The sequence below is a fragment of the Carettochelys insculpta genome, chromosome 2 (genome assembly GCF_033958435.1).
Source record: "Carettochelys insculpta isolate YL-2023 chromosome 2, ASM3395843v1, whole genome shotgun sequence".
Taxonomy (NCBI): Eukaryota; Metazoa; Chordata; order Testudines; family Carettochelyidae; genus Carettochelys; species Carettochelys insculpta.
The window spans coordinates 247,374,975-247,392,158 of NC_134138.1; the positions used below are offsets into that span (position 1 = coordinate 247,374,975).

Here is a 17,184-nt window from a genome sequence, read left to right on the forward strand (position 1 = left end):
CCTGGGGAACACCACTAGTTACCCTCCTCCATTGTGAAAATTTACCATTTATTCCCACCCTTTGTTTTCTGTCTTTTAACCAATTCCCGATCCATGAAAGGACCTTTCCTCCTATCCCATGACCACCTAATTTACATAAAAGCCTTTGGTGTGGGACCGTGTCAAAGGCTTTCTGGAAATCTAGGTATATTATGTCCACTGGGTGCCCCTTGTCCGCATGTTTATTAACCCCTTCAAAGAATTCTAATAGATTAGACAGACACGACTTCCCTCTGCAGAAACCATGCTGACTTTTGCCCAACAATTCGTGCTCTTCTACGTGCTTTGCAATTTTATTCTTTACTAGTGTTTCTACTAATTTGCCTGGTACTGATGTTAAACTTATCGGTCTATAATTGCCAGGGTCTCCTCTAGAGCCTTTTTTAAATATTGGCGTTATATTGGCCGTCTTCCAGTCATTTGGTACCAAAGTGGATTTAAAGGATAGGTTACAAACCACTGTTAATAACTCCGCAATTTCACATTTGAGTTCTTTCAGAACCCTTGGGTGAATGCCGTCTGGTCCTGGAGACTTGTTACTATTCAGCTTATCAATTAACTCCAAGACCTCCTCTAATGTCACTTCAATCTGAGTGAGTTCCTCAGATTTGTCACCTAAAAAGGCTGGCTCAGATTTAGGAACCTCTAACATCCTCAGCCGTGAAGACTGAAGCAAAGAAATCATTTAATCGCTCTGCAATGGCACTGTCTTCCTTGATCGCTCCTTTTATATCTTTATCATCCAAGGGCCCCACTGCTTTTTTAGCGGGCTTCCTGCTTCTAATATATTTAAAAAACATTTTACTATCGTTTTTTTAATTTTTGGCTAGCTGTTCCTCAAAATCTTTTTTGGCTTTTCTTATTACATTATGACACTTAATTTGGGAGTGTTTATGTTCCTTTCTATTTTCCTCACTAGGATTTGACTTCCACTTTTTAAAAGCTGCCCTTTTCTCTCTCACTGCCTTTTTAATATGGCTGTTTAGCCATGGTGGTTCTTTGTTACTAACAACTAATCATCCTCCTAGGTAACAAGTTTTAAGCAATGAAATGCCTTTTGTCTCCCATATATTGTTACCTCCCTTTTTAAATATTTCCCAGTTCCTAAGAACAATGGCGTAAAACAAGGAATTTTGTTATGTCATCAAGTACTGAAACTAAATCCCCGAAGGCATAGCTCCTTGCCTTCTAGCTCAGGCGTCAGCAATCTTTTGGGGGCAGAGCGCTGAAATTTGGACTGTACATAAAGGTCAAAAGGTCAAGTGCCAGCGATACATTTAAAAGTCCGCAATAGTCCTACTTACAATTGCTGATAATATAATGTAATTGTCTGTTCTAGAGAACTGAAACTTCCTCTCTGTGCACTGTATTTGTCCTTAATCCAATGCGCTTTAAAAATGTATCCTACCACACCTCCAAGGCTACTGAAACCAGTTGTTAAACTGATGGATTTAAACCCTGCCAAAGAAACTGCAGTCAGGTCCAAGCCAATAACACTCAGTAATTTGTAGCTTTTTAAGGAAAAAAAAAACTGTACATGTTATTGGTGAAAGGAACATCTAAGATTAGCTAGCCATAATCAACTAATAGAAAATCCAAGATTAATTTTGATGAAAGCACTAGCCATTTTTAGGCATTTTCTTTATTATCCAAAGAAAAGTATCTGGGGAAGCCCAATGCCAAAACAACAAGAGCATGGTCAGAGGCATTTTGGAAGACTCCTGCTGCTAACACATCTGTTGGCTAATAACCCGTTCCTCCTACAAACCTTTAATCCGCCCATGCAAACCCTTCCTACTTTTCAGATACACAACCCAAAATTGCTCTGGCCTATCGCATTATCGGTTTGAAAGAATCACAAGCAGCCAGAGGGTAGGCTGGTGTGTCTTGCATATCACGTCTCACAATGCCCCTAAAAACCTCAAGGACAACCTTATCTTTTTCTAGGGTTAACAATCCAGAGGGTTCTCTTCCTGACTCCTTCATATACTCTGCATTCTGGAATGGAGGATTTTTATTCCCAATTCTTCCACTGACTTTGGGGACTTTCAGCAACTCATGCCGTGCATTTAGTTTTCCCTAGAGAAAAATGGAGACTATCGTACCCCACTCACAAGCTGTTCTGAGACCCAAAGAAAGTGTTAGATAACACAGCTCTAAAACAAGCTTCTGCAGAAGAAGAAATCAGTAGCAAGACTTCATAGTATTATTTTAATAGAACTCTTAGATTAGGAATATCCCCTGTGTTTGCAATCCAGTAGTTAGATTGCCGTTAATGCAGAGCAACCAGAAAGTGAAATGTAAGCACATGCTGACTACAAGCAAAAGGGATAGCACTTTTATCCAAGTAGTTCACCTTTTTAGATTTTCCCTTATTGCTCTATGCTGTTATTAGCAGCATAAGGAAGACAATATGTTTTTGAATTATGTTCAACTTTTAGCCTGACCCAGTCTCCTAAATGTTTGTAAAAATGTTTGGTTTGGAACTCATGGATGAAAGGTTCTCCACTGGGAGAAGATAGTACATTGTTAAATATTTCAGTATCACCAGCTCCAAGCATTCAAAATCATGAGTCAAATCTAGAATTCAAGACTGTCTTACAAAGTAATAGCTTTTGTTAAAGTAACAGGTTGGATGGAGGGGACGCACGCTGTTTAACCTCTACTTTTGTCTTGCAGGATTCATGTTTCCAAGGTTCTCTGCAACCGTGGGCTTTTTCTCTAGAAAGCTACTAAAAACCACTAAAGCTGAGATTCTCACTTAAGGTAAATTTAGCCGCCGCTTTAAGAAAAATCAAATATGATAAACCTTGTGATAAAATTAGGAGCACTGGCAACATTCATGGTTATTTTTAGCCTCTATGCCCTTTATAGCCATGGTGCCCAACATGCTAGCAACATGTGGCTCTTTGGCTTGAACAATAATTACACTTTGAGAATAATGTGGCTCGTTTGCTATAGCAATTGCCAATGTAGCAGCTATTGCTTCAAGAACTGTTAGCCAATACAGCTCCACAGCAGACTGTAGGACCTGATAGTGACCCTCTGACCTGATAAATGGCAGCAATGCAATTGGCCAAATGAAACTTGAAGTGCTGGTGTCCAGCAATAAACCAATATCAGGAATAAGAAAAACCCAGAATCTCAAGCTCAGAATCACTGATACTTGTAGAAATGTCTATTTAAATGTTATTAGCAAGTCACTTCAAAAGCAGTTAATGCCTAGCTGGATGAGATACACAAAGGCCTTTCCCATCAGGGAAGAAAAAACAGCAGGTGCACAGAATTTTTCTCTTTGTCATCTTGCCTTTTGTTCTCTGCTTCATATGCTGGATATAAACATGAGGAATATAAGTCATTAAGCTGGTATATGGCAAATTGTTAACACGTGTTAAAAAAATCAAACCCATTTCTTATATTAAAATACCGTGGGATTTGGAGACCAAATTTTCTCCTTTTCCTTTCTGTTAACCCCTGCATCTTTCTTGGGTTCATGACTGATAAATCAATCTACATTTTGTCATAACCAAGTGTAAGTGACTCATCGCTAGGAGATTTTAAAACTCTTCCAAAAATCTTCTCCCCTGTGTTCTGTCTGTGCTTTAATTAAAAGTTTATTGTATGGAACTAATAATCAGTTGAAACTACTGAACACTCATTTAGCGCCACAGGGTCCAATACGTTCCCCACTCACCACAGGTGGCAAACTGGACACTGTGGTGTGGCAACTGGCTCCGGAGCTGCATGTCATGCTTGGAGCTTTCAAATGCAGCTCCTCCAAGCTGTATGCATGGGTGCTGTCTGCCACTCCACACATGCACTGCACCGCTTGGTGGGACAAATGGAGGGCAGCAGCGGCAGCTCAGGGCCATTGCACAGGCCTCTGCATGACTGGTGAGTCGCTGCATTCAGTTTGTGCAGGGGAGCTGGGGTGCCTGGCTCTGGGGGAGGAGGGAGACCCTGTAGCAAATACAGAATTTCAGGGATCCTTCAATTATTATTGGACACCACTGATTTAGTGTATGTTTAATACATTTTTATCTACATTTAGCATAAGACGTCCATTTCTACTTTAACCTGCAGTTTACCACCAAATCAACAGACACCCTTATAGTACCAATTCTACCTGCTTTTCATTCCTCACACAGGACTATTTTAAAATTCCAGACAGGCATAATTCTTTCCATTACTACACTTCTTTTAAGCCCTGGATTTTCTGTATGTATAGCAGCATTTGACTTTTTTTTTTTTGGCCTTTCAAGACAAAAGGACAAGAATGGAAGAATGGTTAACTTGAGTATAATCTATTAAGTTATGAAGCCTGAGTTTCTGTACATTAAAGCAACATTTGACGTCATGGTAGGTTCTGATTTATTTGGGGTTGAGGAGGGAAGTACTTCAGTCGTGTCCCCCTGCCTCTACAGCCAGATGATAGTTGCTAAGTGACTATTTATTATCTAATAAACTGCTAAAAATCTGCTTGCATGTACATTATTTCTTGCTGCCATTTAACCACAGAATGTTTGTTCAATGAAATGGGAGAAAAGAGCTCGGTTAAGTCTAATCCTGAGCGGAATGGTTTGAAATTACACTGCCCACATCAAAACCAAAAACTCAAGCTAACCCTGCTGCTCCCATCTCAAGAAATACCTTACAGCAGGGACAAAATGACAAAAAATACTTAGCACTGCCCCCATCCGAAGAGAGGGGTTGTGGAGTAGAGATAAGGGGAGAGCCTGAAAAAACCCAGAGACCCGTAAGTCAGTAAGAGCATAATTAGGTATATAGCCCAGGCTATTTTGGGGGTAGAATGTCCCTGTGTGCAGACTGTGGACTCTGGATCCTACACAGCTCCAAGGTTTCCCAAGGATCTGGGCTGCCACTAATTGCCTACAAGAGCCTTTTGGTTCACAGAAACTGTGGAGGGCGGTTTATAGTACTAGAACTAGAAGCATCAATAACTCCTACAGTGCTTGCCCCAGCAGGAGGAAAACAGGCTGCAGCTGTTTTCTGCAGTTTATCTTCTCCCTCCCCCAAAACAGAACATGAACCACACAACAGCAGCTGATTTCATGGGCTCAAAGGCAAGGAGAAATACTCCACAGAGCCCTTCCTCATGCCCCTTCATACATGTGCCAATTTTTGCTCCTCTCCTCCTCCATGATGATCCACTCCCTATTCCCACAGGGAGATACAAAATGAAGCGTGGTCCAGCTGTGCTGTGAAACCTGTCCCCATAGGAAAGAGCACATCGGAACAAATTTTTTTTTTGTGGGGGGGGGGGGGGGGGGAGGGCTCTGAAGTTATGTGCAGTGCCAGCTTTGTTTTCAGTCTTTTTTTAATTAAGACTGAATTCAATTTACATTTGTCAAAACAGTTACATTTTGCTCAATTGTAGTATGCTTTCCATAATAATTTTTGAAGGCATTTTAATATATTGTTCTTCTCAGACAGAAGAGCACTGGCTAGGTTTCCGCATTTATTCTAATGCCTTGTCCCTCATGTTTTCCTTCCAGTTTCCTTACCGTCTCCCAAAACGAACTCTCACAAATACTGGTAACTAAGCTTTTATGCAAACATGCTGTTGCACTGTTTGAACATTAATACTTAACATGCACCTTGGTTTTAAAGTATTACGCCCCATTTTATTGGGAAAAACAGGCTATGAGCAGCCCAAATTCATATAAGTGGTCAATATGGGGGTGAGCTGGGATTAGAACTGTGATTTCTGGTTTGTCAGGAAACCACACTACCTTTAAGGCCATAAACCACATCCAAAGCAGCAGAGTATACTATATCAGTTAAGTGCATATGATTCACAGAATATATAAATACACACATACAGCTACTGAACTGCTGCAATGAAGCTTGTGCCATTTTCAGTAACAGGTATGTAATGTTTGCCTGGCAATTATGGTATTTGGCTAATGAATCCTGTGGAAGAGAAACAGCCACCACATCATGGCCTATAGCATAGCAGAGATCATGGCGCTTGGCCAGGAGTGTTTAACACAGCCTGCAGGCCAGAAACCAGTCTGTGAAGCCTTTTTATCCGACCTGCAGAGCTGGCAGCAGCACCATTTTTAAACGGCAGTGGGGCAGCTTCGAGCCACATGTGGCTCTTTTAGGAGCCATTTGCGGTTCCCACCTCTGCAGCTTGGCTCCTTCTCTGGCTCCCACAGCAGGGGAGAGAGAAGTGCGGGCAGCAGCAATGGCAGCTCCGGTGAGTCACCAGCATTGTTATAGTCTGGGGACAACCTGGCTCTGGAGGAGAGGAGTGTGAAACTGGGCTAAAGCAAGGCAGTGGGGGAAGAGAGAGAGAGAGAAGCTGGGGGTGCCTGGCTCTGAAGGACGAGAGTGGGAATTGGAGATTTTGTGCATCTAAAAATTGTGGGTCCTGGGGGTCTTACAATTTTTTCTTTTTTGGAAAAGGGGTTCTTGATAAAAAAAAGGCTGAGAAAACACTGGATTAGAGCTCAATTTAACTGGATTTAAATGGCCGGCAGGCAGGATCCGGGCACTGAACCGATTAAAGTGAGTCATTTCAGCGTGGACGGTGCTGGGAGCTGCCCCTACATGATATTTGGCGCCCGGGGGGGGGGGGGGGGGGGGGCGGCGGCGGCGGCGCACAGCTGTGTGGAAGAGGAGACAGCCTGGCAAGGAGTAGCAGGGGGCAGTAGCACACAGAGCTCCTGGATAAGTTTAACCCAGGATTTGGGGTGGTGGCAGTTTGGGGGCTGTGAGGTATTTAAGATGGGGCAAGGAGGCACCTAGGGCTATTTTGAGTTCAGCTCCCCCCCCAGAAATTATTGTGAGAGCCCTGATAAAAATCGTTGGCCACCCCTGCTCTAGGCCTACATCTGCACTAAAGCAGAAAGAAAAACTCAAACTACACCATTCCAACTACATGAATAATGTAGCTGAAGTCAACGTACCTTACATCGAGCTACTGTGAGGAGAGGGAGGACGGGGGGGCGATAGTTGCTCTCAGAAATCTGGGCTGTAGTGTAGATGTAGCCTAGGTCTATCACAGTGAAGAAACAAGACAGTACACTACAAATCAGACATTAAGCTTCAGGCTTCTTTTTGGGGATAGTTTCTAATACAATCAAGTTTCCGTAATGAGGTTAATTAGCCGGCCATTAAAACATGTATGTATATGCGAAGGGCATTCTAGAATACCCCACTTACCTGGTGAACAGAAGATGCTCAGTTTCAAAGGACAGGCTATTTTTCCCTCCAAATAAAGAGGACTGTTACTTAAATAGACACCCCAGAATAAAAAAAAAAAAAAAGTGTACAAATGGGAGAAAGCTGCTATAACTAACAGCACTGTGGCCTGTTAACAGAACATTTTGTTTATGAGGCTCCAAGATTCACAAAACTCAGTAATTTAGCAGCTGCAGAGGCTAATTAATTAGACTATTTTATGGTCTTCTAAAATTTATCACTTTGCTATCTGAAGAGTGAGCTGAGATATAGCTTTGCAAACATGGATTCTGACACTTCCCTCTAGACTAGCTACATTTTTTTTAAACAAATTATGGGCCCTACATGAAGTCACCTTCTTCTAGGAGGTCAAATATATTCCTTTGCTTTGTTGCTCCTGGCATTTCTTTTGTGCTCTACTCCTGTAAAATGATTCAGCAGGTTTGCATCACTGTATCAATAAAAACACAATCAAAAACAAAATCACCCTTCAACCCTGTATCTGGCTCACAGGGTACATCTACATTGTAATTAGAAACCTCACAGCTGGCCTGTGTTAACTCTGGAGGCTCAGGGGCTGTGTAATAGTGGTGTTGATGTTCAGATTCTGGCCTGCAGCCCAAGCCTGAAAGTCCACACAGCAATTCCACAGCCCTGAGCCCAAGCCAGCTGGCATGGTTTTCAGTTGAAGTGTGCATATACCCTCAAAGTTTCTCTGCTGGGCAGTATAATCCTCAGACAATAAAGAGCCCCCTAACTGCTCCTTAGCCCTGAGACTACTGACAGCTCCCACCAGTAAGAGCAGCCTTCTAGATGCGAAGCATCTGCAAGATCACCAAAATGCCAGACATTTTAGCACCCCCTGCTTCCTTCCATCTTCAGCTGTGGTGATTGTTTCTCTGACACAGACACACCTCTCGTCCTTAGCGATGAGCACTACAGAAAGGTACTTTCAGATTGACACAGCTGCTTTCCTGACTGATGAGCGCAGCACACAAATCCTTATAGCAATGAAGGGTCCTGTGGCACCTTATAGACTAACAGAAAAGTTTTGAGCATGAGCTTTCGTGAGCACAGACTCACTTCATCAGATCTGATGAAGTGAGTCTGTGCTCACGAAAGCTCATGCTCAAAACTTTTCTGTTAGTCTATAAGGTGCCACAGGACCCTTCGTTGCTGTTACAGATCCAGACTACCACGGCTACCCCTCTGATACACTAAACCCTTATGTGACAACTAGGTCCCGAATAAAAGCTTTTAACGTAGGGAAGACTAAAGCGATTAATAGAACGTACAGTCACCTCAGCTAAGGAAAAATAAAACCTGCTATTACCAGACAAGGAAAGACTCCCACAGTGATGGTAAAAAAGGTGCCATTTTGATTCATCTTAGCTAATTCTCCTGCAGCCCTCTGTTGTACCCGAAAAAGCTGAGTTTTGTCAAGACACTTACATAAAAGAAGTCTAAATGAACACCTAGTGCCAGCTCTCATTGATTTTTCAGGGGACAGGGAGAAAACGCTCAAACTTTAAAAAGCCTCACTAATGAAGTCTCGAGTCATCTCATTTGCTGATGACTTACAACTCTAATTTAAACATTACAAGGTAGGAGTGTAGTGGGGGGAAAAAAGGCTTTTGCAGCACATTCTTAAACAAAGGAATGTTTTTGGTAACAAGTCAGTCATGTCCCCTTTTCTGATGAGCCATTAGTGCAACCAGGTTATTATGAAATAGCCATCATCAGAAGCATGAGCCATTGTTTCCTGGTCTGTGGTTACTTCACTCAGTGAAGTTTACAGTAGAAATTGCTCAAGACCTTAACAAAAATCTCACTTTGTGCCTCTAATGCTCCCAACTATATTTGTAACAACCACTCACAGCAGCAGCATACACTAAATATCTTAAACCTCAACTAAAATTCTCACAGCTATCAGTTGACATTAGATTTCAAATTTATGGAGTTCTCACCTTAACCCCATGGCCGATATCATCCAGCACTGTATAGTCAATAGGTTTTCGAATGTATCTTACAGGACGCTCCATGTTTGCAGGCGCTATAATCTTATGAGTTCTTGAGGTGTTCTTATTGGTTGTCAAAATACCTATCTCACGGCGAGCCACTTTCTCTTTATGGATGTCCACAGTCTGAATTTAAAAACAGAAAAGGATGTTTTGTTTAACGAGATGTGTAAGTAGTCAAATCAAGCACAACTAAATAACCTGATCAAATTAATAGCACTTGAGGCAAACTTTACACTTCTTTAAAATAAGAAAATGCTTGCAAAATATTTACAAGAAGCAAAATATTTACAAGAAACAAAATCCTTCTTCTAAAAATATAATAACTACACTCTGTGGAACAGTCAGAATTACGTTATAGTAACTAAGTAACATATTTGATCTTCACTCCTGACTTACAGATTTCACTATATTAACCCTCAAAACACATATAATTTACTTTAGTAACCAGTTAATCCATTTTTACAGCTGACAAACTAAGATAAAATGACTTGTCCAAAACTGCAGAGGCTCATGTCAGGGGCTTGCGGGCCAAAGAATCAAACAACTGTTACAGAAGGATGAGGGTCCAATTTCTTATATCAGAAAAACCACCAAAAATAATTCTACTGAGTCGTGGAAATACATTTAGGCCATCCACTTATTATACCAGAAAGACAGTGTCCTTGTCACTGCCATTTTAGCTCCCATCTGTTCCTGCTCCAAGTATTTTTTTTCCACCAAAGAAAATGGACCCAAAGCTCAACATTACGGATGCTCTATTACAGGATAAAATCTTTACTCAGGATGGAGATTTGGTTTGATGGATCCAACCCCTGGAACTGACTTTGAATAGGGAAGAGGGAGAGATACAGATGTCATGTCTACACTAGCAAGATCTTTCAGAAAAATCTCTCTTGAAAGTGTAGTGTCCACACACAAAATGTGCTCTTTCAATCTCAAAAAAATCAAAAGAATGTGTTTCTTCTTCCAGAAGAGCTCTTCTGCTCCTGCCTCAGGAAGCACACCTTTAAAAGCTTCTTGGGGGGTGGGGGAGAAGAAGCATGAGTAGACACTCCGTGGGCCCTTTTTCGAAAGGGCAGTCCTCATGACACTGGATTTTTCTACCCCAGGCCTGTTCTCCTCAAAAAAGAGCTGGGACTGTACGGACGCTCTCTACCAAAAGAGCGGATTGATCTTCCAATCTGCCATTTTGTGCATGGACACGTTATTTCAAAAGATAATCTTTCAAAAGATCACGGTAGCGTAGACACAGTCAGAGAGAGACAGACTTATATCAGCGTTTCCCAAACTGTGTTCCGTGGAACACTGGTGTTGTGCACGATGTGAATTAGGTGTTCCAGGAAAGAAAATTGAGACTAACAGTATTTTTCCTTTAAAAATATTAAATGTGTATCAAAATTACTAAGAAATCTGAACAGTATTTAGATTGTAGATATATTACTATTTATAATGAATTCATAATAGTATAGTAGTTATGTGACTCAAGCCAAAACAAGCAGTCTCAATTTGGATTGTTTCGGCATGAATTGTGTTCAGACAAATCACGTGATGCTGCACCTGATACAAGGATCCAACGCGCTAACACCATTCCTAAATATTAAGTGGACATGTGACCAAAAGTCCAAAAAAAAAAAAGTTTTTATTTTCCAGTAGTTTTCTGTTAAAAATCATAAAAACCAAGTTTAAAAATAAATTCCCATACTTAGTTTGTTTTGCATTTATTTTTCACATATTTAAGCTTTAGGGAAGGACAATCCCTTTTTGAACAATATTGTCCTTTCTGTTTTTATACAAGAGAACACCACTAACCATCCTTCTTTCAGCTATTATATTAAGGTTTTGGTTTTGGGTTTGTATTTCATTTTTAATCTTACATTTAGAGGACAGCTATCCACCCTATCAGATGGACATTGGTTGTTCACTCACATTTTCTCTCATTATTTATTGCTCTTTGCAAAATAAGACATCAAAAAATTAACTCAGTCAATTTGAGCATTATGAGCAGCACTTTCTTTGGTATGAAATCCTCTCTCCCGTTCCTTTCCCTACACCTCTCACCCCCCACAAGACCGTAGGTGTTCCATCAATAATATTCCAAGCCCAAAAGTGTTGTGGAAAAATTAGTTTGGGAAATGCTGACCTAGATGGTGGTCCACTAATTTAGCTGTATATGCCATGAGGCAAATAGCCAATATTACCATCATCCCCCCTTCCTCCGAGTTATTTTCATTAAAGCCTACAGAGTCACCTTTATTTGAGCCAGAATACCCCTGACTTTTGCACAGAGTCTTTTGAAGCAAATAATTCTCCATTTCCCTTGGAGAGAAAGGCTCACAGAAAGAGGGGAACAGTTCAGAAGAAGAGCAAGAAAATCCATGTCGGTCAATACTTGTTTGGCTCCCCCTGTGGAAGCTGCCATCTGCTATCAATCAAAACCAGTACAGTCCTGCAAACATTTTGTTTAAACTGGAAGTAAGCATGTAGATGAATCAAAAAGTTAGTTTGTATTCAAGTGCAAAATTTTCACTTTGGGGGTAGGGATAGCTTGATAGTTTTACCTTTGGCCTGCTAAACCCAGGGCTGTGAGTTCAATCCTTGAGGGGGCCATTTAGGGATCTGGGGCAAATAGATTTTAAAACCAAAAAAAAAAAAAACCACCACCACCTGTCAAGGATGGCAACACGTCCTGCTTTCAGTGCAGGGGACTCCACTCAATGATCTCTGAAGGTTCCGCTGCGAGACTGATATATCTCCATATATTTAATCATGCCCATAAGCAACCAGGACAACATACATCTACACCAGGGGTGGGCAAAAGAGGGATGACTGGCCTAATCCATCCCATGGCACAGCAGGCATCTCAGCAGGCTTCCTGCCTGCCACACCACTGCAAGAGGCTGGAGGCAGGGGTGTGGGATGAGATCTCTGCAGAGCATGTGGGTGGGGGAAGGGAGGGGTGGCTTTTTGCACTGCCCCTGTCCCCAGGACAATCTCACAGCTCTCATTGGTCAGAAACCAGCTAATGGGAGCTGTATGGGCTGTGCCTGCAGCACTGGCAGTGTGCAGAGGGTCCCTGCCCCCAAGAGGCATGTGGTACGCAGAGAGCACAGGGACACTGCAGCCGGCCGCTGAGCGGCATGCAGAGTGAGGCAGGCAGGGACCCTGCTTAAAGGGCCTGCTGGGCTGTGCTTAACTTAAACAGCTCCTACCCAGAGCCTGAACCTGACATCCCAGTTCCTCCCTCCCTCCCCCAGGTCCCAACCCAAACTCTGCACACCCAACTCCTGTACCCTTATCCCCTTCCAGGCCCTGCATCCCAATCACCCACACTAGGTCCCAACACAAACCCCGGTACCTCTGCCCTGCGTCTCGACTCCCTCCCACACTCCAAGTCCTAATTCCCTCCTGCACCCACACCCCCTTCCTAGGCCCTGCACCCACAATCTCCTGCTCCAGGTCAAAACCCCCTCCTTCACCCAAATGCCACACCCCCCCACCCCAATCCCCTACCTTGAGCTCCCTCCTGCACCCAACTTTCATCCTTGACCTCACACCTTCTCTAACATAAATAAACGGAGTTCCACCTTTGGCCACTTACCAAATTCCTAGAGTGGCCCCCATAAAGAGTTATTGCCAACCCCTGCTGCACACTGTAACACAAAGGGAGGCAACATACAGCCCTTGAGCCACATCTGGCCCACTAGACCCTTCTCTCCAGCCTGAGCTCCCACACGGGAGACTAAGCCCAAGCTCCTGGGCAGCACGTTTACCACATCACCAGTTTCGATGCTCTAGAGTCCAGTCTGGAGGTAGCCTGCCCAGGACAATCCAGCTCCATGTCAGGGAAGGGGAGGAGGGAGGCTTGAATAGGAGTGTGGGCAGGGGTGGGGGAGGGAATCAGTCACGGAAGGCAGGTCGGAGAGTTGGGGATGGGCGACAGGGATTGGACAGAGGAGAGGTTCCATAGGGGATGGTATTGGATGGAGAACAGAAGCTGGGGGCCAGTCCATGCCTGGCTGTTCGGAGAAGCACAGCCTCATACAATTCTTGAATCACAGCGAGGTCCTCACGCCAAAAAGTTTACCATCTGTAAACAAAAGGACTCCCCACACAGCAGTGTGGGTCAAAACCCAGGTTGGTTCACTCAGCATGGTGCTACTGAGGCTAGTGGGCATGTAGACGTTCCTGCTTGGACTGAAGGTTGAACTCTGATGCCCTGCCAGGTTTCAGAGCCCAAACTAAGACTTGGGTGGGGGGGGGGAAAGAAAGAATTGCAGACTTACCCAAACCCTTTGCTAAGCGTACACAGATCATTTCAAATGCTTGCAATGGAGGAACAGGATTAGGCAACTGAATTCTAGTATGTGCTTAAATCACCTTGAGCTCTTTAGAATTAAAGTAGAAGGAATTGGAATTAAAAAAAACAAACAAACAACCAACCTTTCACTGCAATTTCTATACCCCGTTAATCACAAAGTAAGTAGAGGAGCAACTAAAAGCAGTACAGTCTAGCATATCTGGTGCTCACAACCTCAGGCTGAATAACTGATCGTCTGCAACACTCTGTGGAATGCCTTTATTTTAGGAAGGGAAATCGAAAGGAAAGACGTTGGGATTTTCCAAGCAATGAAAGGATGTTTAGCCACATATCTTCTTCCAGTTAAGCCTGAAGAGAAAATGCAACTAAATCCCTGTTCTGCTCAAACATTTCACTGCATTACATGTTCATGCTCTGACATAAATCCTCAATAATCACTACCTGTAGGGAGAGGCAACATTGTGAGCTAGGTACTTCAGACAGATGCAGCTCTTACCTGTTAAGATCAGCTACAGCACCTACGCGTCCTCTAGCAACCCAGTTTACAACATGAAAAGCGAAGAACAGCAGCTCACTAAGGGTGTGTCTTTTCCAAGAAATGCTAGTGTTCACAAGTGCAGTTTCACACAGTAACACTTCAGTGTAGACACTCACTACAGCAATGGGAGAGGTGCTGCCGCTACTGTAGTTAATGCACCTCTTGAAGAGGCACTATCTAGGTCTTTGATACTGGCAGACCAGGAGCCAGCTCTAACTAAAGCTCCAAGGCCTACGTGACCCCTGACAAAAACCTAAGTAGCCTGGCTCACCCATCTGTTAGCATGATGAAAACGGATGCTAAGTTGGCAAGAGTGTGTTTTGATTTGATGAAATGCTTGTAGGATGCCACACATGCTGATATCACTTTCAGCACCTACATCCCGCGGTACAAAATTTAATGAGTGTTTGCACTGTAAACCTCTGCAAAATTCTTAAACAGCAAAAAGTATTAATGTATATCACTGATCCCACACACATGGCGGCCCAATGAAACCAAACAAGCCCTTGTGAAACCTCCAAAAAGGATAAAGACTTTATTCACTGCCACCCTGCAACACACGGGTGAAAGAGACAAAACACCAACACTTGTTCCATCTGTTTGAATTATAAGGGAAGAGAATAAAAGTGTCTGAGCAGAAAGAACTATCACTAAACTGCTTAGAAGTCGGAAAGGCCAATATTTCAAAGCATAAGCAAGCTACTCAACTTTGGTTAACTCTGGGGAGATAGAAAGCTTGCACATCGGAGCAGGCATAATAAGTTTTGGAACATGTCACAGCAGGTATACATTTTACCTGATTTAACTTTGTAAACCACTGGTTTCTTTTTCTTACTATTCTACAGAGAAAAGAAAAAATCCACAAAGGATATGAATTCTGGTGCATGCAGTGGCACTGTATTTCTCCAGAAGTAACCAGACGTCAGGTTGGCTAAAACGTAACTTTTAAATGCATGGATTTTTCACTTCACCTGAGTACTGTTCCTGGGCTGCCTAACTTTTTAGTGTAGGCTGGGTCTAAAGGCACAAAGTTTGTTTTTTAAACTCTAGTTACCGTTTATTCCTCTCCTCAGAAAGTCCCCAACATTGCACAATGCAAGATCTGACTGTACTTACATTTTCCAGTCTTTAGGTTAGACTGTAGTGGAAAATATTTTAAAGAATGATTATGTAACAAGTATAAAACTCAAAAATGTTTATTTAATTCAATGTTTCTTTAGAGCTTTCATTCTCATTTCTTTTTGTAACGTGCACGATCACCCACTGTACTCTCCCCCCCAATCCTCCTGGTACACATTTCTCATTCTATGAGATACAGGTTGAACCTCTCTAGTCCAGCGTTCTCGTCTGGCAACATCCATAACACAGCATGATTTTAGTTAGCTGGACAACCACTTAAGGGTGTGGCCAAGTTTTTCATGGCTTCAAACTTAAAGCCACCAGCGCTGGCTCAGTGTTCTGTGCTGTTTATCTGTGACTTACCCCTACATGTCTTCTGCGCTGGGCAGTTTCTTCACTCCCGAGTCATGCAAAATTTGAGTTACACGTGGCTGTACAAGACTATAACCTCCGCGTAAGTTGTGGGTTTACTGTATATCAGTAAGAGGGTGGTGCTTGCTTAATCAGTCAGTTTCTTCACTGCAAGAAAAGTGATGCCCATTCTGCTTTGCTTTACAGCAAGATAGCTATTCTACTGCAAAATCCCAGTGGAGACAAAGCACTGTAGTATTATCACAAGGTAGCTAGGCGAGATCAACGCTGTATCCCTATCAGCAGTTACCCTCTTCCTTGTAGTAATAGTACAGTGACCCACGTTCATTTGTATTTTATAGCTAATGTGCATTAATTATCCAGTAAAGAGAAGTTACTCACCATAGTAACGGTGGTTCTTCGAGATGTGTCCCCGTGGGTGCTCCACGTTAGGTGTCGGGCTCGCCCCGGCGACGCAGGTCGGATCTTCCTAGCAGTTTCTGCCGGACCACGCATGCGCCGGTGCGCACCGCTCCCTTGCGAGCTCCCGGCCACGTGCGCGATCCGGTCCCCGCCAGTTCCTTGACCAACCGCCTCGGATGCTCCTGCAAAACACTAAACAGGGATCCGAAGCGGGGAAGATGGGTGGGTGGTGGAGCACCCACGGGGACACATCTCAAAGAACCACCGTTACTACGGTGAGTAACTTCTCCTTCTTCTTTGAGTGTCCCCGTGGGTGCTCCACATTAGGTGACTACCCAGCAGTAACCCAAAATAGGAGGTGGGTAATTGGATCATGTGCAGCTTGTCCCCGAGAGGACCGCTGTTGAGAGCTGGGTATCCTCTTGGAATACCCTGTGAAGGGCGTAGTGCTTGGTGAAGGTGTCATAGGATGACCAGGTCGCCGCTCTGCAAATGTCTTTTAGCGCAACGCCCTTGAAAAAGGCCGTTGATGCCGCCACCGCCCTAGTGGAGTGAGCCCTGGGCGTGGCCAGTAAGAGAGTGTTTTTGAGTTCGTTAATATGACACTCTGAAGAAACTTTGGGAACAAAGGCTGGATGCAGCCGTAAGGTTACCGCCTCCTTGGAAGTTACTGTGCAGGGTGGCGTTGCCATGACTGCCGCAAGCTCGCTCACCCTGCGAGCTCACGTGAATGCAAGAAGGAAGGTTGTCTTTATCGTAAGGAGATGGAGGGAAACCGTGGCTAAGGGTTCAAACAGTGGTCCTGTTAGCGCATTAAGCACCAGGTCCAAGCTCCACGAAGGTGGAAGCGGTTTCCGAGGGGGGTATAGGTTTACCAGCCCTTTGAGGAAGCTGGTAACCATGGGATGGGCAAACACCGTGTGCCCTTCCTCTTCATGTCTGAAAGCCGATATAGGAGCAAGGTGGACCCTTCAACGAGGATAGGGAGAGTCCGCCTCTCTTGAGGTCCAGTAAATACTCTAGTATTACAGGTATAGGTGCAGCAAGGCGGGCTAATTGCTTGGTAGAACACCATGCAGTGAATCGAGTCCATTTTTGCTTATAGGGCTTCCTGGTGGAAGTCCTCCCGCTGCTTTCTAGGACTTGTTGCACTCCCTCCGTACGCG

General features: G+C 43.5%; 1 protein-coding gene across 8 annotated transcripts in view; it reads right to left on the minus strand.

The window, feature by feature from the left end:
• The window catches only part of ABI1 (abl interactor 1), a 128,517-nt gene that overhangs the window by 27,362 nt on the left and 83,971 nt on the right, over positions 1-17,184 (minus strand). For all 8 annotated transcript variants that reach the window (XM_074984899.1, XM_074984895.1, XM_074984897.1 and 5 more), the window contains exon 3: positions 9,216-9,392. In XM_074984899.1, coding sequence (XP_074841000.1) covers positions 9,216-9,392 — 177 coding nt within the window. The remainder of the gene's footprint in view (positions 1-9,215; positions 9,393-17,184) is intronic.